Source organism: Corticium candelabrum, chromosome 3, assembly GCF_963422355.1.
Source record: "Corticium candelabrum chromosome 3, ooCorCand1.1, whole genome shotgun sequence".
Lineage (NCBI taxonomy): Eukaryota > Metazoa > Porifera > Homoscleromorpha > Homosclerophorida > Plakinidae > Corticium > Corticium candelabrum.
In genome coordinates, this window is record NC_085087.1 from 8,699,719 (window position 1) to 8,723,420 (window position 23,702).

Below are 23,702 nucleotides of genomic sequence, written 5' to 3' on the forward strand. Positions count from 1 at the left end.
GATCGCCACAAACATTCAACGTAGTGTATAAAGAAATAGAAACTAGAGAGGAGTGTGAGAGTCCCAGTCCTGTTGCGTTGCTTGACAGTGTGCCACAAGTAAAGTTGCTCGATATGCATAGTTGTAAAATGCGTCGTCAGATTAACGAAATTATGTTTTGCTGATTGACTAATTAAGTCGTAGCTGTAGCAGTCAATAGTCGAACATTTAGTTTGAAACAGCAAGTTATACTCCTACAATTTCATAGAAAGAGTAAAGTCTATACGATCAACTCCTACATCGTTGATGTGAAACACAAAATAGATTCACTGAAATTAAGTGACAAGATACCTAGCTAGACAGATAGATAAACAAGCATTTTATGGTATCACAGAATGTTTGTTGATTCAAGGAATAGAACAAAACGTAAACATTGCGATTACAGGTTGTATCGCTTGATGTGCTTGTACAGCAGCACTCAAGTACCTTAAAACGTGTCGAGTCTCACTAGGCCTTTCCATATCACAGTAAATAAGCACTACGTACCTCACCTTTTGCATGAAAATGACTCCTGAAAGCCTAAGTTTAAGACTGACCATTCAGGAAGCCTTAAACTTCATACAAAAAACACCTTCGGAAGCCTCCAGCTTGACTTCTTGGAAGAGCAAAGTTACAATCTCCAAGTTTAATACAGTGCAACCTGTCCTTGCGACCACTAAACAAATGTGGATATCTAAGAAATACGTATAGTTGGTCACAGCCCCTTGAAAATTTAATTCAAACACTTCCATAGATTTGAAGCCTGGAAAAGAGCAAATTATGGTAGTGAACACAATTCTGTAGTCTATGGGGTATGTTTTGACCTTTGAAACATGGACACCGCGACACAAAAGGCCGTTGTCAAGAATCAGAGCACTTGAAGCAGTTGATCATCGATGGCTATTTTGTGTAATTGTCACGTTCATCATGACATCTACTGTATGTACTGCTTAACTATTCCTGGTGTATGCCAATGATTGCTTTCATGAGTTTGGCTACTTACTATACATGTGTACATCATACCTATTGCTCTGCTTTATTAATACAATACTGGAAATTTCCGAAATGATGTCCAGGGCAGCAATACAAAAAATGGGATTTTCATGGAAGAAAATCCGTTCTCAATAAGCGCCCGGGTAGTTTGAAAAAAAGCTAGGAGTTTGCAAAATTGACTTGAATACACCACAGAGTAGGCAAGTATGAGGCCCATCTTGGGATTATCTTGCAACGTCCTGCACACACACACACACACACACACACACACACACACACACACACACAACTCACATGCACACACACACACACACACACACACAAACTCACATGCACACACACACACACACACACACACACACACACACACACACACACACCAAAATATTGCCCAGTAGACAATCTTTTGTCTGGGCACTGTTTCAGAAATTCCCAGGACAAATTTGGATTGTCATTATGTTGCATACAAGAACATGGTGTACATGGATTGTTCTACACATATGCCAGTTTGACAATGGGGATGACCTGAGAATTAGGAGCAATCGAGGACCGTCTCTTGGGTGGTCATAATTCTCAGGTTCCACTGTAAATGCATCATGCAAAGAGCGCTTGTGTGTGTGTGTGTGTGTGTGTGTGTGTGTGTGTGTGTGTGTGTGTGTGTGTGTGTGTGTGTGTGTGTGTGTGTGTGTGTGTGTGTGTGTGTGTGTGTGTGTGTGTGTGTGTGTGTGTAATATATATATATATATATATATATATATATATATATATATATATATATATATGTAGTATGTATGTATGTATGTATCTATATATAAACCATACAATTTGATAAGGAACAATCAGTGATGTGTAACCACGTGAACAAATCTGATAAACCATCGTTAGTGCATGTCAAATGTAAAATCTTGTTTCAAATTTAGAGAGAACACAACCAGTCACGTCACACCAAAATATTAAAAACACGCATCAAACGCAAAACACAAAAAATAAAGCAGCTCAACCAAAACACAACAAAATTACACACAAGTGTTGACCAGTTCGAATACAACTGTATCCATGTTGCTGTCATTCTATTACGATACCTTGCATTTCTCTAGTGCTGCTCCTATGGCTTCGTCACCTTTAAAAGGAGGGGCAATTGGCCGTTCGGCATGATGAGCAGCGGCAGCAATCGTGCAGAAAGCATCGCGAATGCCTTGCTTATTCTGGCATGACGTCATAAACACGTGCTCACTCACTATTCCGAATTGTGATGAAAACGATGTTATCTTTTTCTCAGCGATCTGTAATACAAATATAAATTAGTAAATTAATATTTATTACTAATTAATATATATTTGTTAACAATTAATAAATTAATAAATCAGAAACATCACAATTTAAAATTATTAATAATTAATAAATTAATATATTTATTACTAATTAATAAATATTTGTTAATAGTTAACAAATTAATAATCAGAAACATCACGACTTAAAATTGTATTAGAATTATTAATATTTATTAATAATTAATATATTTGTTAATAATTAATAAATTAATATAGTTATTACTAATTAATAATCAGAAACATCACGACTTAAAATTGTGTTACAATTATTAATTAATATTTATTACTAATTAATGAATGTTCGTTAATAGTTAACAAATTTATAATCAGAAACATCAAGACTTAAAATTGTATTAGAATTATTAATATTTATTAATAATTAATATATTAATATTTATTACTAATTAATAAATATTTGTTAATAATTAACAAATTAATAACCAGAAACATTCACGACTTAAAAGTGTGCATAATTAATTAATGCATATAAAATACACACAATAAAGTTAGTTACCTGACTTGGTAAGTCGATCTTGTTTCCTATGAGAAAAAAGTACGCATCACTTGGTGCATACAACCTTGCCTCTTCCAGACAATCGTGGGCTGCAAACAACGACTCTGCACTGTTGAGTGCAAACACGAACACGACACCGGCAGCCATGTGGAGGTGATTAAAGATGTTGCTTGTGAGCGAGCGTCGTATGGCGTCCATTCCGGGTACCTCGCATATATGCAGAGCCGTGTATTCATCAGACGTTCCTCGTCGCGACACAAACACGTTGTCAGGCAGCACCCACTTCCTGGCAGTCGATTCTTGGAGGTAGACCTCGCTATCAGCGGACAGTTGTTTGACGATGGAAGACTTGCCCACACCGGCCTCGCCCATTAGAACAACAACTGGCGATATTTCACGCAATGCTAATCAAACACAAAACACAAATTAGAATTGAAACACCAACACAGACACTCGAATTTTTGATATTATGAAGTACAGTACCGGCAATAAGTAACCTAACATTTTTATGGTATGCCTACGATATAGTATTGCGTATGGTATCATAGCGTATCATATATCCTATTGCGTATCATATATCCTATGGGATGGTATCTTATCTTAATTGTATGGTATCATCTTTTATCTTATGGTATCCTACATGGTATCTTTTATGGTATGGTATGGTATCCTATCCTATGGTATCCTATGGTATGGTATGGTATCTTTTTTCATATGGTATCATATCCTATGCCAATTGCTGTCAGCTTACTTATTGCCGGTACTGTACCTAGTATACATCTACAAGCTCAGACGTAGTGTGTGTGTGTGTGTGTGTGTGTGTGTGTGTGTGTGTGTGTGTCCATGTGTGTGTGTCGGTGTGTGTGTGTGTGTGTGTCCGTGTGTGTGTGTGTGTGTGTGTGTGTGTGTGTGTGTGTGTGTGTGTGTGTGTGTGTTACAATTACAAGCAGCAAACATAAAAATATTCTGTGGTTAAATGTAAAGCACAGATTCGCTATCTAAATTTGCCAATCTGACTTCTAGTCACGTGACTAAAACCAAAACAATCGCCCATGCATGCATGTATAAATCTATCTGACAATCCTATAGCCTCGGTTCCAGACGCTTTCCGTACGTACTGCACATGACAGGTATATGGGGTAAAGTAGGAGGAGCAAGCGGGAAAGCGTCTGGGCGCACTTGTACTACAGACGAGTTCAGGGGCGGGAAAGCTATTAAACATGAAACGTTCCGCACCAATAGAAACTTCCCGCTCGCTCTGAGCGGTGATTTTGATTGGTCTACAACAAGAACAATACCTCTTAGTTTACGTTTACAATTCTAGACATGCTAATTAACGTTGTTAGACACACAGGTAGGCTAGTATTACAACAGCTGCAGCGTTTCTTGCAATAGAGGTCTTCCCGAGTGAATTAGAAATCGAAGCTACGCCTGTAGTACATAGACTGATCCTCGTAGATCCATCTCAGATGATTGAATAGCGGAAGCAGTAGCTGTTTGCTGTCCTCAATTCGTGATCGACGCTGTGAAGTCGTTGCAGCTCCTCTGCATACATGATATGTCATCTGGCCCGAGGAGACGATGTTCTCGCATGTTTTCCAACTGGCAGTGGCAAGTCTATGATATTCCAAATGATGCTACTAAGTGTGTGCAACGCTCTGTGGGTCTTTGGTAATGCAGACTGCTCTTTTCATCCAAGCCATTGCTTTCTCTCATGAGAGACCAGGTAGCAAGCTTGATAGAACACGGTGTAACAGCTGTAATGATAAGCGCTAGCTTGTTTGAAGACGAACAGATTCAACGTGGTGATGTCAGCGTTGTGTTTGGCAGTCCATTGCATTTGAAGAAACGCCCTCCAACAGAGTCGATTCCGCGATCACGTCGTTGCTGTTGTTGCAGACGAAGTTCACTGCGTCGTTCAGTGGTTAGCCTGTTTTTACTGAGTGTTTCAATGCTATTTGAATGCAACTGACTGATGAGTTACATCGTATTATGATTGCATTGTGCAACCTAATGCAGTTATAGACTAATAGTATAATTTGGATCTAATAGCTTTCCCGCCTCTGAACTCGTTTGTATTAGCAGTGCGCCCAGACGCTTTCCCGCTCGCTCCTCCTACTTTTGACCCCAATACCTGTCACGTGCAGTACGTACGGGAAAGCGTCTGGAACCAAGGCTAACAATCCTATATCCTAAACTATTGATATTAACATATCTACACCAACCTATTAATATCAACAAAAATCTTAATAATATTAATATTAATATTTGATATCAACTATCATAAACATAGCTTGTGCACTTGTCACGATTGTAATATTATCACTCCTAATGCAAACAAAAAAGTCGAAATGCTGACCGTGATGTGAAAACGAGACGTTGACGGGAGGCAACCGACTGATGAACACCTCGACGACGGGCACGACACAAATGTCGGCTAGACAGTCGAGTCCGCCCGGTTTGATGGCCAACCGCATCAGATCCAATGCAGCACCGCCCGGCACAAAGAGAGAGAGGAAACACCCACGACTCGTCGGAATCTGAAACATCGTTATATCGTTGGCATGGAGATCCACCAATCCAGCAATCTTTGCCACTAAATCATTCCTCTTGTCGACAGCCAGATTTCCACACGCAAACGGTATATGAATACTCATCGCCGTGCGCTCACCGACCCTCATAGTCGCGACCTCTTCATCATCCGGGACTTCGAGTACGTCACCAACAAATAACTCTTCAACCGTCATCTCCTTGCGACTGCGCACTCCGAGACTCTGAATGAACACGCTCGTCATCCCGAATTTCACCTCATCGTACTTTTCACGCAACGAGGAGAGCACAACGCAGCGTATTGCGTTATTCGAATTTCCCGCCTCCGAGTCGATCTCGCACTCACCGCGTTCTCTCGCTTCCTGCGCTTTCTGTAGCCTCGACGCGATAACTTCGCGTTTACACGACCTCAGCGCATCGCAAAGTCTCACAACGGCCTGGTTGTCGCGCGCGCTAAGCGGCCCATCGCATCCAAATAGAAATTGTAGCCTCTGTTCATTGTTGACGCTCTGATCTACAAGCTGAGCGGTCTGCGATCGTGTGAGAAGGTTGTGAGAGACGAGAGCGTCTAGTAGAGACGAATCGACGACGAGATTCTCGGCTAGGAAGGGAAAACAGGCGGCAACGGCACTCATTCTGTCTTACGTTCCAATGTGGCTCTGATGAAGGGATTGGATGATTATTGGGGTGTCAGATGATTATTGGGGTGTCAGATGATTATTAGGGTGTCAGATGACGAAACCAGTTGAGGCAGGATGAAACTGTCGATATGGTAGTTGTGATTCCGATCTGATATCTGCATTGACGTCATAATAATGAAGGCAGTCCGACAACCGAGGCAACGTAGCGCACGCTAACCACAAGCACGATTGAAAACGGCGGAAGGTTTTCAACAAATTAATCCATAAGTCCAATGTTTACAGTATTGACAATGTCAAACGCAAAGTAGTACAAATGACGAGTACCTGGTATGCACAGTTCGTAATGAAACTATTTCGCACGAAGTACCCGTATCTACGAGTACCCCGTATGTACACTACATCACTGAGCACTGGTCTAGTCCCGGTAACTTGGGCTTTCCGAATGCGTCAAAATCAATTTCAGGTCCCTGTAACAAAAGGCAGATTAAGCGTGTTAAGATGGCTGTACATTAATTGACAATTGCCATGGCAACCATGCATCTTACACATCCAATAATCTCGGGTGGTGGCTGTCCACATTCCTGCATCTAACGAAATCACAATATTTTTATACCGTCACCAAATATAATACAAATATAATAAACAATTATTCGCATTGTGTGTGTGTGTGTGTGTGTGTGTGTGTGTGTGTGTGTGTGTGTGTGTGTGTGTGTGTGTGTGTGTGTGTGTGTCGGACAGAATCCAAGCCACACCTCCACGTGGTGCCCGATGGAAACAGCTGAGTGCTGGCCAACGTGACTGGTCCTACAGAGCTTCTATCGCTCAGTATCTGTTCTGACTTTGACGTAAGTTGCTGTGTGAAAAGTCTGTGGCGTTTTGCACTGCAGTGGTCTTGCACGCCCTCAGTGTATATCAACTAGTGCAAAAGAAGCTGAACAAAATGTCTCAAGACCCTCTTTATCAGAACAACGGCAAGCACAATCGCTGTAGCAGAATCAACATCGGTAAACATTAGAAGATATTGTTTCATCTCAAAGACTACGATGGCTTGGACACTTGGCAAGAATGACAGACAAACGAATCCCAAAGCTGGTTGCCAAATAGACGTCCAGTGCATGGACCAAAACTGTGTTGACGAGACAAAGTTAAGGCGGACATGAAACGGTTCCACATTGATGAAAAGAACTGGAGCCAGAGATCGCTCCTTATGGAGTAACGCTTGCACTATTAAACCTTTTAACAATGTGACGTTCAATGCGGGCCAGTCAGCTGAGCAACCAATAGCTTTTACGTCTGAAACACTTGTGCTAGATCCTTCAGAAGACCTCAAGACATAGCATGTCACAGGTGTGATGCAATTCACTATAACAGAGGAACACTGAGTCATTAGTTCAGGCTGTCTTTGTGGCCAGAGGCGACAAGATAGAAGGCACATGACGATGGCCTACTTCCAGGTCCAGGTCCAGGTGTGTGTGTGTGTGTGTGTGTGTGTGTGTGTGTGTGTGTGTGTGTGTGTGTGTGTGTGTGTGTGTGTGTGTGTGTGTGTGTGTGTGTGTGTGTGTGTGTGTGTGTGTGTGTGTGCGGGCACACCTGTGCAAATTATTAGTATATGAAATCATCGCCTTACTGTCTGCATAAGGTTTAAAACTCGCTCAAATCTTGCATGTTTGACTTCTTGTGTTTCTCCATCTTCCTCGGCTTCAAATTCCTTACACACTTCGCTAACAATTCGATACTGCTTCTCCCGTTTTTCATACTCAGCATCAGCTACATGACCTCTCTTCTCCTCTAACCAAGCTGGATACTGCCAGAAAGCAATTATAAATATAGAGTGCAAGCAATTAGACAGAGACGTACAAACAAACAGACAAAAAGACATACCAGTATGTATTTAACAGACAGACAGACAAAAAACAGACAAACAAAGACCTACAGACACACACACAAAAATGCAGACAGACAAACACATAAACAAATGCAGAAACAAATAATCAAACAAACAGATGGGCTGACAGACAGACAGACAGACAGACAGACAGACAGACAGACAGACAGACAGACAGACAGACAGACAGATAAACAGACAGACAGACAGAGAGACAGACAGACAGACAGACAGACAGAGAGGCAGACAGAGAGACAGACAAACAGACAGACAGACAAACAGACACACGAATAGATCGAAACATAGAGAAACAAACAAATACTAAAGCACATACAAACAATACAAAAATTGCCATGCTGACCTTGTCTCTAATGTCGGTCATTGTTGGATACAACACATCTCTTGACAACAAGTTCTTCATCATTTGCTGCATCATTGGCAACAGTCCCTCAGCAGAAGCGGCATCATCACCTGCCAATTCCTGATCATTCCCACCGAGCAGAAGACCAGACATTGCACCAAGCAGGTCTTCAACACCACTTGGTACTTTAGCATTCTAAAATAAATAATTAAATTAAAACACACAATTTTTAAGCATTGATATCAACGCATTTCTATGTGCTACTTATATGTCTATGTATCAGTCGCCAACATGTGTGTGTGTGTGTGTGTGTGTGTGTGTGTGTGTGTGTGTGTGTGTGTGTGTGTGTGTGTGTGTGTGTGTGTGTGTGTACATGTGTACATGCACATCAGCGACACAAACCTTCATATCTTGAGCATTCTTTTCCAACTCTCTCACTGTCTGTGCCAAGTTCTCTTCAATACTCAATGCCTCAGCTTTCGCCTCTTGCCCAGTCATCCCACCACTCACACTCTGACCATCTTCCCTGCCGTCACTCTTCGTATCTAAACACTCATCTCCTTCACTCTGCTCTTCACTCTGCTGTAATTTCAACATCGTTTCCTCCATGCTGTGAGCAAATTGTTCAAGCTGTTTCGCCATCTCTGGGTTGTCGCCCACCAGCATCTTCATTGCATGGTCCAGTTCTTCTGTTGCCTTCTTTGCCATCTCATCACTAAGAAGACTTTCTATAGGATCATGACTGTCAGCATGGCCAGGGTTTGCTGTATGAGGTGGATCTACTGATGATTCAATGTTGAGACTGGGATCATGTCGAGATGGTTTACTTGCACAATCTTTGGCAGGTTGGTCAAAGTCTTCAAGAGCACCTAAAACATTAGAATGATTGCATGATGAGTTGCAAACAAAGAGAAAAAACAGTTGGAAATACTCACAATTTGAATGTATATACCACACTGTTCACATGCACCACAGTCTACTGGTATTTGTAAGTTTGAGCAAGACAAGTTTGTATACAAGGTGTGGTAACTATTGTTTTGAACAGTCACTCATTTGATGTTTGTAGCCACACTTGTAATTTAATTAAACATATACAAATTACTGGTTCCAATGTATATGTATTTGAAAACAAATAAGGAGACAGACAAACAGATAGACAAACAAAACAACAGATAAAAAACAGATAAAAACAGACAAACATACAGACAGATAAACAAACAGACAAACAGACAGATAAACAAACAGATAAACAGACAGATAAACAAAAACAGATAAACAAAAACAGATAAACAAACATACAAACAAACAGACAAACAAACAGACAAACAGATAAACAAACAAAACAACTGATAAACAAACAGACAAACAAACAGACAAACAAACAGACAAACATACAGACAGATAAGCAAGCAGACAAACAAACAGACAGATAAACAAACAGATAAACAAACAGATAAACAGATAAACAAACAGATAGACAAACAGATAAGCAGCTAAACAAAAAACAGATAAACAAACAGACAAACAAACAGACAGATAAGCAAAAGACAAACAGACAAACAGACCGATATACAAACAGACAAACAGACAAACAGACCGATTACAAACAGACAAATACGCACAGACAAACAAACAGACAGACAAACAAACAGACAGACAAACAAACAGACAGATAAGCAAACAGACAGACAGATAGGCACACAGGCAAACAGACAAACAATTAACATAAATAATTAAACAGATAAACAAAGTTGAAACCAACAAAATCCAACAGATCAATTGCAACAAACGAACAGACAAGCAAGCACACAAACAGATCGACTGATACCCAAAGAAACAAGTCAATACATCTCCAAGAAAACAGACAAACAGGCAATCAAAAAACGAACAACAATAGCTACTGAAGGAGGAAGATAGCTTACTTGCTAAGAGCTCATCCAACTCAGAGTCATGCTGTTCTGCGTTTTGATCGTCAGCCATTGCACAATTGTATAAACGAACAAGTCACGTGAACTAAGTCACATAAACATAAACAGGTCACGTGAACGACTTTTAAAAATTAATATCAACTAGTCCATGCTGAGAATCTTTAGTCCAGCTATACGAAGAATGGTGAGTTTGCAGAGGTCACAGCGACTGCTATACTTTTGTCATGTGTTTTTGTCTGTCTTTTGTTTGTCCGCAAGTTTGCGGCTGTTAGTCTGTTAGTCTGTTTGTCTGTTTGTGTGTGTCTCTGTTTGCCGGTCGTTTTGTTGTCTGTTTGAAGCTGATTGTCTGCTTTTATTTGTTTGTGTTTGTCTGTTTTTGTCTGCTTGTCTGTTTTTGTCTGCTTGTCTTTTTTCTCTGTTTGTCTATCATTTGTTGTTTGTGTGTGTGTGTGTGTGTGTGTGTGTGTGTGTGTGGTGTGGTGTGGTGTGGTGTGTGTGTGTGTGTGTGTGTGTGTGTGTGTGTGTGTGTGTGTGTGTGTGTGTGTGTGTGTGTGTGTGTGTGTGGTGTGGTGTGTGTGTGTGTGTGTGTGTGTGTGTGTGTGTGTGTGTGGTGTGTGTGTGTGTGTGTGTGTGTGTGTGTGTGTGTGTGTGTGTGTGTGTGTGTGTGTGTGTGTGTGTGTGTGTGTGTGTGTGTGTGTGTGTGGTATGCTCTTATGCATTATGAATATTCTATGTGAAGGCATCAAAAGCTAAGAAATTGAAGGTTGAAGAACGAGATGCTGCAGGTCTGGCCACTCTTCGAGGAGCCGGCTGGACTGAAGTCGACGGGCGTGATGCAATCTACAAGGAGTTTTTGTTCAAAGACTTTAACGAGGCGTTTGGATTTATGACACGCGTGGGTCTCAAGGCTGAGAAAATGGATCACCACCCAGAGTGGTTCAATGTGTATAACAAGGTCAGTATGGTGTGTGTGTGTGTGTGTGTGTGTGTGTGTGTGTGTGTGTGTGTGTGTGCATGTGTGTAAATCTTATTTGTGTGCCGCTTGTCACTCAGGTTCAGATAACGCTGAGCACGCACGAATGCAGTGGACTGTCTGAACGCGACATCAAACTTGCAACATTCATCGAACAAGCAGCAGTCACAGTGCAGTGACGTTCGGCCACTCCTCACTAACAAGTTGCAAAGTAACTGTTAGTAGCAGCCGTTGTTGTTGTTATGAAAGACATATTATAATACAACAATACAACAATCAATTCAATCAACACTAAACATTTATATACCCATATATGCATTTGCACAATCATTCTAGTCCTTTTGATGCATCCAGGCCTAGGTGCAGCAACATGGACTAGCATACTTTGCAAGTTACCTCTGAGCTAGAGGAACGACTATGACTGTCATTACTTTTATCTCCTACTAGTAGTGTCAAGCCATAGCAAATTTAATTAATTAAATATTTTAATTAATTTCTTATACAAATAATGTTTATTGTCAAGTGGACGTTTTATGGAAGTGGCTAGTCATCTAGGATAGTAATATATTGCAGATCTAAGTTGTCAACTGTAAATTGTTAATATTTTAATTAAATTAAGTTTTAAAAATTAAAACATTTAAAATTTTAACTGGCGTATTAGCCTCGCGTAGCCAGACACGTGTACATACGGGGCATGCAACGTAACCACGTGCTGGTCGGAAGTACACGTCTCTGATGGCGGAGTCTGGTACACATCCGCCAGTCTTCGACAAACGGCTTACGCAAAAATCTACACAAGTGTGTCTTCAAATTTCAACTTGCATTTCGATATTTTGAGTAAGATTTTTGGCAACACAACAACAACAAATTGCTACTTTCAATCACAACGCATCACTAGCGCGCTATGCAGCTAGCACTACTAAGCACAACACAACCAGCGCCTCAAGCGTCCTAAATCGGAATCCTCGGACAGCATCTTCAAGAATCGAGGGTCTCCTTGTCGAACTGGTATTCACCCAATCCGGGACCGACACGTTTCAGGTTGGTAACATGATCGCCAATCTTCTTGATGGCATCCACTTGCTCCTTGAGATACTCGCCCTCGATGAAGTCCATCATCTGAGCGTCGCCGTGCCTGTCTGCAATTTTGTGCAGATCAAGCAGCGACTGGTTGACATGCTTTTCCAGCGCCAGAGCCACTTGCATGGCGTCCAAACCCGATCCCCATTCGTCTTTCTCCGGCTTCTTGATGTCCTGCAGGACAACGCGGCCGCCGCGTTTGTTCTGAAATGTCATCAGTTTGTCGGCGTGCTCGAGCTCTTCGTCGGACGACTCCTTGAAGAACTTGTGAAAGCCATGAAGAGCGACGTCATCGCGGTCGAAATGGTGAGCCTAGAGAGAGAGAAGAACAATGAAGGTCAAGGTGACATGAGTATGCGCCTAGTGACGCCACTCTGGCATGACACAATTGACACCCTGAGACGCCCTTCGTACCACGTAAAACGAGCAACACTGATTCTCTTCGCAACTAGGGCTCTTACCAGTGAGCGGTAGGTGTAGAAAGCGTACAATTCGAGGTTGATCTGCTTGTTCACGCCTGCCTCAGATTCCTCGTGGTAGTTCTGGCGGACTTGCGACATTGTAAACGGTTATACGTTGCGTGCTGAGAGACAAACGAAAGTTCAAGAAACAACGAAGTCGTACCGTCACTGCGGCAGCAAACTCCAGAAAGTGGTGAATGAAAGGGTAGCTGGTGTGCCACTCGTTTTAGTGCCAGGTACTCGATGGTGATTGGTCGACTGCGTCATTAGAGTCGTCAACGATTGGACGGCGTTGAGGTAATAGCTCGCTGATTGGTGGGTGACTTGCATTGATTAGTGCGCATTGTGCAACTGCGCAAGGCTACCTGACGCAATCAAAATCTTGTGACCGGATGACTCATCTATGTCACATGTGCGTGACTTAGGGCGTGTATTGCTAGTTGTTGCTATGGTTACTGTTTGCAACGTTGCTATCTCTCGAACTCGTACTTATTTTCATATCCTTGCGTAACGAGTGAAACCTGTGCTACAGAACAGATACTATTTCTCACGTGACAAGGCGGGGCTAGGTATGCAACAAAATTTCACGCAAAAATGCTTTACAATTTTGTTTTAATTCAAAGCAAATATTTTCGTATAAATCACACCTTAAAGTCGTGTACTACGCTTTGCACAAGAGTTTCTAGTCTCAACCGAAAGTCACGTGCAGAGCGATTCACACATCATTGCCTAGACAGACTTCTCACGTGACAAGGCGGGACTAGGTCTGTGCAACAACAATTCACGCAAATGCATTACAATATTGTTCTAAAACATATATTTTTGTATAAATCATATCTCAAAGTCGTATACTACGCTTTGCACAAGAGTTTCTAGTCGCAACCGAAAGTCACGTGATCAAGAAAGCGCGTGGTCGAACTGGTACTCTCCCAGTCCGGCACCGACGCGTTTCAGATTGGTGCAGTGGCCGCCGAGCTCCTTGATCGCCTCCACTTGCTCCTTGAGATACTCGCCCTCGATGAAGTCCATCATCTGAGCGTCGCCGTGAGCGTCAGCGACCTTGTGCAAATCGAGCAGCGACTGATTGACGTGCCGCTCGAGAGCGAGTGCAGCCTCCATCGCGTCTGCGCCGCTGCCCCACTCGTCCTTCTCCGGTCTCTTAACGTCCTGCAGGACGATGCGACCGCCGCGCATGTTCTGGTATTTCATCAGTTTGTCGGCGTGCTCCAGCTCTTCGTCCGACGCTTTGAGAAAGTATTTGCTGAACCCGGGAAGCGCGACGTCGTCGCGGTCGAAATAGTGAGCCTGCAAAGACGTGCACAAAAGGGGCGTGGTCAATAGTTGCCACATGTTGCAATGGATGTCGTTTGGTGTGTGTGTGTGTGTGTGTGTGTGTGTGTGTGTGTGTGTGTGTGTGTGTGTGTGTGTGTGTGTGTGTGTGTGTGTGTGTGTACGTACCATAGAGCGGTAGGTGTAGAAGGCGTACAACTCCAGATTGACTTGCTTGTTGACGCCTGCTTCGGCTTCCTGGTGGAAGTTTTGACGCACTTTGGAAACGGACATGATGTTTTGGGTTTCAAGCAAAAAATGTAAGAAGGATGTACCGACACTGCAGTAGCAAACCTGGAAATAGCAGCGTGCAACTTCGTGACAAGCTCTATTGTACTTGCATGTATCTTACTGGTCCATTATATAGCCCCCCCCACGATATCTAATTGGCCAATTATGAGTTCAAGTCTGATTGGCCAGCAGACATGCGCAATAGACCGCATATGAGTAGATACAACACTATGAAATCACGTGACAATTCCCCAAAGATTCATACTAGCACGTGATCTGATCTGATGCGATCCTACTCACAGTTACAAGCTACTCAAACTTCTTACAAATGTATATGGTCCTCTGTCTATGCCTTCGAAGGCGGTCTACACACAAACGGTTGATATCAACTACACAGTTTGTATTCAAACGTGTGGATAGCGACAAACCTGTAAATGCCAACTACGACGGCATGATCTCGTTCGTACGGCTCGAGTGTGAGCTGTTCTTGTGGTTTCATCTTCTCGGCTTTGAGCTTCTTTACCTCTCCAGCAAATATGGCTGCTGGTTCGGCAGTCGAGTCAATACAATTAGCCTAAACAAAACAATCAAAACCCAAATTTTTAAAAAAATTGAGATTACAGACTTTGATTGAGATGACAAAATTTCCTCCATTTTTAAGATAACTGTGAGCATTGATAGCTACGATTCTGGCTTGATCTGGTTGAGCGACATCAGCAAATATTGCATCGACCATTCCTACCAACATTCGATACTTGTGAGGATGACGAGCATCTTCGATTATTGGAATGATGTTCGTTCGTTTTTTGGCTACGTTGATCAGATCACGACCTGAACGATGTGAAAACTCAACAGCATAAACAAGCCCCTCCTGTATGCACAAATATCAATGAAAGATGTAGCGTAGTAGTATTGACTGGTGTGTGTGTGTGTGTGTGTGTGTGTGTGTGTGTGTGTGTGTGTGTGTGTGTGTGTGTGTGTGTGTGTGTGTGTGTTGACACTTACTGGGCCGACAATATCTGCTACGTGTGACACTGTTGTTCCAGAAGCTGCACCCAAGTAGAGAACTTTGCTGCCCGGCTTGATGTGAATTTGATCAACACCACCAAGTATGGCGGCAGCCAGCTTCGACCGGAAAGGATTCCAGACACGATATTCTATTTTGTTACCATCCTAATAACACCATAAAATCCAACAATTAAATCTTAAACAATCTGTCTGTCTGTCTGTTTATCTGTCTGTCTGTCTGTCTGTCTGTCTGTCTGTCAAATAACATTTATTTCAAACATACATCTATAATACAATGCTAGCAATGCAACTATATAAAGTTCTGTAACTACGAGAGTTTACTAGGACTAGATTTTAAAACAAACAAACATGTATCACTTAAAAGAGAACAATGCAGACTACCCGGAGCCAACTTAGTGGCTGAAAAACTGGGTCTGTCTGTCTGTCTGTGTCTGTCTGTCTATCTGTTTGTCCGTCTGTTTGTCTGTCTGTGTGCCCGTCTGTCTGTCTGTCTGTCTGTTTGTCCATCTGTCTGTCTGTCTGTCTGTCTGCCTGTCAATACATATATTTTTCATATTTGAATTAGGATACAATAGCAAATGGCTAACTACGTTTGTCCTATGACAATAAAAGCAAGAGAAAACAACTAACAACTAAATACAATGTATATTAACTACTAATTGGTTAAAAGAAATCAAGTGATCCCTTTTCTATAAAACATCTACGAGTCTGGGCACTTGGCCTGTCCCGACAAGGCATTGTTGATTTTCTTCAGAAGTACAATGGCATTGCAATGTTGCAATTGAATAGCAATTCTTTGACGCCAATAGTCTTTAAACTCTGGCCTGTTTGATTTTTCAAAGTCATCATTTGATCGTTTTGACAAGTCATCTAAATAGGTCTCTGCCTTCTTGCCCCATCTTCCAAAATGTTTCAAGACTAGTGGAACCACTCTCACAGACAACCCACCAGAATGTTTTCCTTCCTCATAGCGAGCCAACTTCCTGTCTTCCCTTCTAGCAGCGAACTCCAAGAATGAGCAAGTGCTATATCTAACTCTACGTTGAAACCAATACCAGTATCAAAACAACAATGTCTGGGGGGCTGTCAGATGTAGCATATCTATCTTTTGGCTCTTTTTGTGTTGAATTTTGAGATCGTTTAGACACTCTGACCACACAGACATAATTGAGTCATGTGACCACACAGAACCACTTCCTATTTTGCATGTAATCTGATGATATCCGCTTGAGTCACCAGTTGCTCATCCACAGTCACACGTCTGAATACTATCACACAAAGGCAAGAGAAGTCCAAGTCTCAGGTAAGCCGCCAACTGAAATTCGGAGGGTTGAACTGCGACCTTCCTTGAAGTTGAAATAGCAGACAATCAAGAGCCTGCACCTTTGCCTTGCAGAGAGCGAAGTCTAGCGCCATCTCAAAGTGAAGTTGCATTCTTAATTAAGCAAGTAGCTTCCATTTTAGCATTTTCTTTTGAGAGATTGTGTTGAAGCCTCTTTGACTCAGACAACATCTCCAATAAGGACTGGGATGGTGGTACAATTGACTTTAGTGTCTGACCTAGACAGCTAAAAAAGGGTGTTGACATGACAACTTTGTCTATTTCAGGTTTTATATCTGGAGAACGAATGAGCAATTCATTCAAAGAATGAGCCCACAAAGCCAGGAAGACTGATCAAGCAACTGATTGAACCAATGACATATCAAAACCACCATACTTGATTGGTTGGGTTGCTTAGTGCCATACAGTGTCAACTATTGAGTTGCAACCAAGCAAAGTGGTAAATGTTGACCTGTCTGTCTGTGCCTGTCTGTCTGTTTGTCCATCTGTCTGTCTGTCTGTTTGTCTGTCTGTCTTCTGTCTGTCTGTGTCTGTGTACCTGTCTGTGTCTGTGTACCTGTATCTGTCTGTCTATGTGTCTGCTGGTTTCTCAATCTGTCCATCAACTCCACTCTAATAAAAGAAACCCATGATCACCCCTACCTCTGTATCCACACTGATTCTCTTCTCGCCGTACACACTCTCTCCTGCCACTAAATTCCTTGTTACCAAAGCGTCCTCCTTTCCTCGTGCTATAAACACACCTACAACAGCAGAACACAATCATACAACTGAAACCAAATCAACATGAAAAACAGACGTCACAATGTAAAGGCAACACAAGCACCAATTAGCTAATGAATACAAATAAGAAGAACCAGACTAATCTGGTTAAGCAATTACAATAAAATATAAATATTATAAATTATAAATTATATATTGTATTTATTGATTATAAATTTTTAATTTTAATTTACATTTTTTAATTTATACTTATTTTTAATTTATATTTATTTTTAATTATATTTATAAATAAATTATAAACAAGTTATAAACAAATTTTACATTAATATATAAATTAATTAATTAAATAAATATTAGAAGACAGCCACTATTGAGTTTTAGAAAATTCTGTAAAAATTATATTTATTAATATTTATATATTATATTTAATTATTAACTTACTTAAATAACAATTGAAATTGCAGACAAGCCATGCCTCCATTAGCCATATCTTTGAAATAAACTACACCATGCTGTCACACCTATCAGATCTCTAGTATACTTTACTGTGAATGACAAGTTAATAAACAAAATAAATCGTAGGCTCACCTTCATGTCGATGAGGTTCTATTGTCACTCTGCTGCCTCCTCTCATCCCTCCACGAAAACCTAGAGAAACAACAAAGATATGAAATTATTATTAAAATATCCATACTTACAGACACACACTCACACACACACACACACACACACACACACACACACACACACACACACACACACACCAGAGCACATACACTCGCACACATCTTGACACACACCTTGACACACACACACACACACACACAACACACACACACACACACACACACAACACACACACACACACACACACACACACACACACACACACACACACACTCACACACACACACTCACACACACACACACACACACACACACACACACACACACACACACACACACACACACTGAAACTGCACCTCCGCCTCTTCCACCTCTCCCTCTTCCAGCCGGACTTCTGAATCCGCCTACACAGAACGCAATGTCACGCATAAATTTAATAATTTGTTTGCACTTTAATAATTCACACTCAACTATACAATTGCAGCAAAAATTACTACAAAATGAACTTGTTTTAATTAGCTAAGAGCATAAAAGAAAGACACCACAGTAAGTGGCGGACTGGTTTGCGAGAAGCTTACTCTAAACTGGCTGAATTGACTTCTGGTCTGTCTGTCCGTATGTCATTATGTACCTATGTTTGTATGTTTGTAAGCGTGTGTCACACTCGGAGATTTGTTTTGAGCCAATCATCAGTTGTTTTAGAACGTGAAAACTAGGTGACATACAATAGCTTGTCAGCGTAAATCACTCTCGGGGATTTGATGAGCCAATCAGCAGACCTTTTGGGACACCAAGAATGGGTGATGTAACAATCCCAGGCACTATGACAGAAAAGCTGATGTCATATATCCATAGCAACAAAGTTATAAAGTCAAACCATCGTCAAATTGAGAAGCTCAGAGTAAAGTTTAGGTAATAGTTGTATGCGTCTGTTACTTGTTTACAAAAGAATCGCAAAACAAACAAATTCATTGTTCTTCAAGAAGCCAAGCGAAGGTCCCATAGGGTCATGCATGCACCGTTGTATGCGCACGACCAACATGCATCATCCACAATCTTCAAGAGAGCAATATGTTTTATAGGTGTAAGTAGGACTGATGATGAACGATCGATGTCGTCTTGCAAGAAAGATTCATAGAAACATTGACGCTGCCTTCTTCTGGATCCAGTCGCTAGCTGTACATGATGTCGCTTCACAGTATTTCCCATGCAGGTAGGAGATGTACTGTACATCGATCTCTAGCTACGACGAATTAATGAAACGAAAGATGATAGCAACGACTCAACAAAAGCATGATAATTGTGTCCACCTCAATTAATAAAATTTACATTGATATTAACAATAAATACACACACACACAACACACACACACACACTTCAATTCACGCAATTTAAAATTTAAATTAAAATTAAAATTAATATCCAAAATTAAAATTCAAAAATTATTACTTCCAATACAAAGTGGATGTCCAAATTCGACAAATTTTATCCATGCCTCCAAATTAAACCAATAATGTACAAATCAATAGCAGCACCTCCTCGACCGCCTCCTCTGCCGCCGCCTCGTCCTCCTCCACGTGCTCCTCGACCTCCTCGAAATCCGCCGCCACCACGACCTCCACCAAAGCCTAGACAAGCGCATACGTTTGTTGACATTGCAATGCATCAAATGTCTATGGAGTAGTCGCTCACCTGGACGACCCATACTGATGAAGTTGGCGATACTAGATGAACACGTGCATGCACACCGCGCATGCGTAAAAATGTTGTTGTTAGGTTGCTCTGGCCAAGTTGTATGTAAAGTTACGAAGATTGCAAGCAGTTTTTAACAGAGCTAATAAGTTTGCACTCAAAAGCGTTAAAATTTATTTGCAAATAACGCGCGCGTTAAAACCGCGTACAGCGTACACATCAAGCTACATACTACACTGTAAAAGGTATTTTATTGATAATAAAATATTTGTTTATTTAATTTGCATTAGTGTTCTAATTTTAATACTTTAAATAAAATTTTCTAAGGCTACTTTTCATCAATTAATTTGGCTAGCTATAGAGGACTGTACAATGGCGTTAGCTAGTTAGATACCACAAACTACAAAAAATGTCGACAATTTTTAAAACTCTAGCTAGATAACTGCACGTTTTATTTATTTATTTATTCAGGGAAAAATCTTTGGCAACGCCGATCTTCCAAGCACCCTGCACATTCTCCGTGCACTAAAATTTTAGTACGTGACTTATACTGTCACTCCTGACATTTGTATGAGGATATTCCTATCCTTTGACGCATGTCACTGTCAGTGACACGTGTAACTAAATATGGCAAGTTGTCAGTGACCTATGTGTAACTAAATATGGCAAGTTTCTTCTTTCCTCACCTTTCACACAGATAAGGAAGACAGTTGTCAAGAAAAGCTAAAACAGCCATGCAAAATCTATGTACCGTATGAAAGCTGTCTAAGCAAGATGATGCTTGCACGCACTAGAGTAAAACAATTAGATTAAAGTTGTAAGTTAGATTCCTTATGTTTCTGTGTAGTCTAGAGTAAAGCATTCAGTTTATAATTGAAAGTTTATTAGACAAGGCGTGACAGCTAGTTTCTGTCAATTACGAGTGCTGTAGAGATTCAATAAACAATGATTATATATATATATATGTATTACACACACACACACACACACACACACACACACACACACACACACACACACACACACACACACACACACACACACACACACACACACACACACACACACACACACACAGAAAATACTTTCTCTTCTCATTTGAATGTATAAACGTTTTTCGTACATAAATCTCGATCTACGTCATAACTAATTTTATACATTCCTCTGTAATTATTTAAAATTTCTGAAAAATATTTTGATTCTGAATTTAATGTCTCACGTCTAGATCAAACTGCAAGATTGTCTCACACACACGATTGTTTCAGCCACGAAGGCACATTCCACCAGCAGTCGGAATACAAGTAGTCTGATTGTATTTGCTTGTCTTTACACAGAGTGAACAAGAAACGTTTAGAAAAGCAGTTCGAATTCGATCTTTTCTCCACAGTGACCTTCGTCGAGCCATTAACGCCTAGACAGTAGGTTAGGTTGCCCACATTTGAGCGCAAACTGTAGATGTTTTCCGTATATCCAAAGACGCGGTGCTCGTGCAGTATCCACTGATATTCTTTCAGCTCGTTTGTCGTTTTACTAAATCCAGTGCAACTTGAAGAGTTCATAATAAGACGTTCGTCGGAATTAGGCTTTGGATTGCGGAAGAGAACAGTTTGACCCTTAGGTTCAAACAAGAGCAACGTACCGCTTGCTTTGCTGGAATTTCTCTCCGGCCATAGAATGACAGACAGACGAGGAGATGCTCTCGGATGCGACCCCCAATCGACATCTAGAATTCCTCTCGCTCCGATGCTATAGATCTGCACATACTGGCCATAGATATATCGACAATTTGAAAACACGTAGGCACTCGTATTGAACTGTGGACAAGTCGGTGGTGATTGTTCACACGGAGTAGCTCCCAAAATGCTTGCAACCTGACAAACAACAAGAAACAACTCGACAATCGATGCAACGAGCAACATGACTAAGGCAGTACAAACTAAAGCAACTGAATAATTTGCAAGCCAGATGGACAGCTTTATAGAGCGAGCTCTTACACATGCACCTATAGCTGCAATCCCGGAGAAAACAAGCTGTCAATATCATTCTCGCATATCCGTTTGTTCTACAAGAATCTGTGTGCATGCACTTCAGGCAAGGAAACAAGTAGCCGCCAGAGTTGCCCACGCTTGCACATTCATAGAGCGAGTATGCACAATGTGCAGTAAATTGCAATAGTATACATATAATGATTAATAATAGAAATCAGTCTCAAACGTTTTCCATTTCGTTTTCGATTCTCCGTTATTTAGACACGGCAGAGCATGCGATCGTGAGAAGCAACATTTCTGTCACCTTTACATCAATGACTTCATCAGCAATATTTGTAAGCTGCATGCATATCTGTTACCAGGCTGCATGTCACTCCATTTCCGTGCAATCAAACGGCTTGCTCTGGTCGCAGCCACTTGGATGTACTGCTCGGCTCAGGCATCCTCTACACGTTATTGTGCGCTCGTTTATTCTCTTCAGACATTTTTAGATCGACATGAAAGCGTACGCTAGCACTGACTACCAGAGACAACACAAAAATATGTTGAATACACCGTCCGGTAATCAATCATTGTAACATCCGTAACCAAGCTTACAACATTTAGCGACCTAGGTTAATTAAAAGACGGTCATCTAGCTGCTTCAATTGGATCACAACGTAAAATCGAGAGTTTCAACTTGCTACTTGTTGCGAAGCTAAGACGTCGATCATGACAAAGTGCACAAGAAGTGGAATTCCAACAAGAGAAACGGAAAGATTGTGCAAAAGTTAGACGGCAGCTATGCTCGTCTACTACGCCAAACGGATGTATAATTAGTTAAGTGTGAGTGTGTGAGCGCTACGGTATACGGTACCGGCACCGCGCGCGCGCATCCAACAACCTGGTATCCGAGGGCACAAATAAAAGTACAGATCTTGAAATCAACAGTTTCAATGCAACTTATGCTGATAGAAAACCATAGTTAACTATAGCCAATGATGTGTCAACGAAACAAAATAAGCACATTTGCTGATACTGTTAGACTTCTCACCTCAACTTATAGTACATCCGTCAACACAGTCTAAAATCAAAGAAAATAGTTACAGAATTAAAACTCAAATTTTGTTCTCGAAAAAGTAAAATTCGTGACTCTAACGTAGCACAAGGTAAAGAAATCAAACGTATTGATGCAATTGGTATAGCGTATTTTGAATACAAGCCTGACACTGTCTCGATTTTGAATCGGCGCTGCATGGTTCTGGGAGGCCGAGGCTAGTCTAGTCAAGCTTTCTCATACTAACAGCTGATTAATGTCGTTGGACTGCAACACACAACTTGTCTCCATCTAGTGACAAAACTACGATACTTGATTGTGTCTCATTAACCTAACACACTGCAAAATAATTTCATGAAAATTTATCACAGTAGCACAATTCGAGCTGTACACGTGCACTAGGCTTTCTGTAAATAACAACGAGCTCCTGTAACCGTCATTTGGCAGCAAATCAATTTCAACGCACGTGACGGGCCGGCTCTTCCGACTACTTCTTCCGCCGGTCACAGACGGTCACACCGGTCGCTGATCAGTGTTGTGGGCGTACAGTGGCCTAGACTGCAGTTGTCGTGGATTTGTGATGCTCGAACGGGGAAGTTGGGGTTGGACATTTGCCAGCATGAGATAAAATGGATCGAGCGGAGACATCTCCCGATCGCGCAACTTGTGGGAGTCACCATGATAAAGTGTGATAGTATCAATTCCAAAACACATTCTGTATACTAAACAAATACAGCAATTGGGCCGTTACTAGGAATGTGTAAAGAGTCCCTGGAGGCTGGAAATCTACAGACCGGCCGGCGTACGTGTCTACGTCAGAGATCACGTGAGACTTCGTTGTTACTATACTGGACTGTTGGGCGGAGCGAAATTTCCACGGTATTTTTCATCGTTCCAGTAGTACTTCGTGCTTCGAGCAGCATGCAGGTAAAACACGCAACGGTGCGTGCAAATTTGTCGAGAAAATGT

General features: G+C 41.4%; 6 protein-coding genes across 6 annotated transcripts; 1 reads left to right on the forward strand and 5 right to left on the reverse strand.

Moving 5' to 3' along the window:
• Positions 1–1,902: 1,902 nt before the first annotated feature.
• Positions 1,903–6,217, reverse strand: LOC134177318 (uncharacterized). The gene is made up of 3 exons (XM_062644093.1): positions 5,216–6,217; positions 2,857–3,260; positions 1,903–2,294 (listed from the first exon to the last, which is right to left on the reverse strand). Exons 1-3 carry the CDS (start codon positions 6,039–6,041, stop codon positions 2,085–2,087), a joined length of 1,440 nt encoding a protein of 479 aa, XP_062500077.1. The 5' UTR covers positions 6,042–6,217; the 3' UTR covers positions 1,903–2,084.
• Positions 6,218–6,283: 66 nt separating this feature from the next.
• On the reverse strand, positions 6,284–10,313 carry LOC134177024 (peroxisomal biogenesis factor 19-like). The gene is made up of 6 exons (XM_062643726.1): positions 10,216–10,313; positions 8,696–9,162; positions 8,294–8,488; positions 7,675–7,851; positions 6,593–6,634; positions 6,284–6,514 (listed from the first exon to the last, which is right to left on the reverse strand). Exons 1-6 carry the CDS (start codon positions 10,271–10,273, stop codon positions 6,443–6,445), a joined length of 1,011 nt encoding a protein of 336 aa, XP_062499710.1. The 5' UTR covers positions 10,274–10,313; the 3' UTR covers positions 6,284–6,442.
• A 38-nt stretch (positions 10,314–10,351) lies between these two features.
• Positions 10,352–11,489, forward strand: LOC134177017 (pterin-4-alpha-carbinolamine dehydratase-like). Its single transcript, XM_062643716.1, has 3 exons — positions 10,352–10,405; positions 10,961–11,176; positions 11,275–11,489. Exons 1-3 carry the CDS (start codon positions 10,370–10,372, stop codon positions 11,371–11,373), a joined length of 351 nt encoding a protein of 116 aa, XP_062499700.1. The 5' UTR covers positions 10,352–10,369; the 3' UTR covers positions 11,374–11,489.
• A 504-nt stretch (positions 11,490–11,993) lies between these two features.
• LOC134177026 (soma ferritin-like) lies at positions 11,994–14,419 on the reverse strand. Its single transcript, XM_062643728.1, has 3 exons — positions 14,194–14,419; positions 13,770–14,040; positions 11,994–12,588 (listed from the first exon to the last, which is right to left on the reverse strand). Exons 1-3 carry the CDS (start codon positions 14,296–14,298, stop codon positions 12,173–12,175), a joined length of 792 nt encoding a protein of 263 aa, XP_062499712.1. The 5' UTR covers positions 14,299–14,419; the 3' UTR covers positions 11,994–12,172.
• A 101-nt stretch (positions 14,420–14,520) lies between these two features.
• Positions 14,521–19,821, reverse strand: LOC134177025 (rRNA 2'-O-methyltransferase fibrillarin-like). Its single transcript, XM_062643727.1, has 9 exons — positions 19,710–19,821; positions 19,553–19,645; positions 18,373–18,420; positions 17,978–18,037; positions 17,309–17,409; positions 15,301–15,468; positions 14,921–15,166; positions 14,724–14,869; positions 14,521–14,660 (listed from the first exon to the last, which is right to left on the reverse strand). Exons 1-9 carry the CDS (start codon positions 19,720–19,722, stop codon positions 14,642–14,644), a joined length of 894 nt encoding a protein of 297 aa, XP_062499711.1. The 5' UTR covers positions 19,723–19,821; the 3' UTR covers positions 14,521–14,641.
• Positions 19,822–20,805: 984 nt separating this feature from the next.
• On the reverse strand, positions 20,806–21,684 carry LOC134177431 (uncharacterized). Its single transcript, XM_062644208.1, has one exon. The coding sequence runs from the start codon at positions 21,626–21,628 to the stop codon at positions 20,954–20,956; it is 675 nt and encodes a 224-aa protein (XP_062500192.1). The 5' UTR covers positions 21,629–21,684; the 3' UTR covers positions 20,806–20,953.
• Between the last annotated feature and the right edge of the window lie 2,018 nt (positions 21,685–23,702).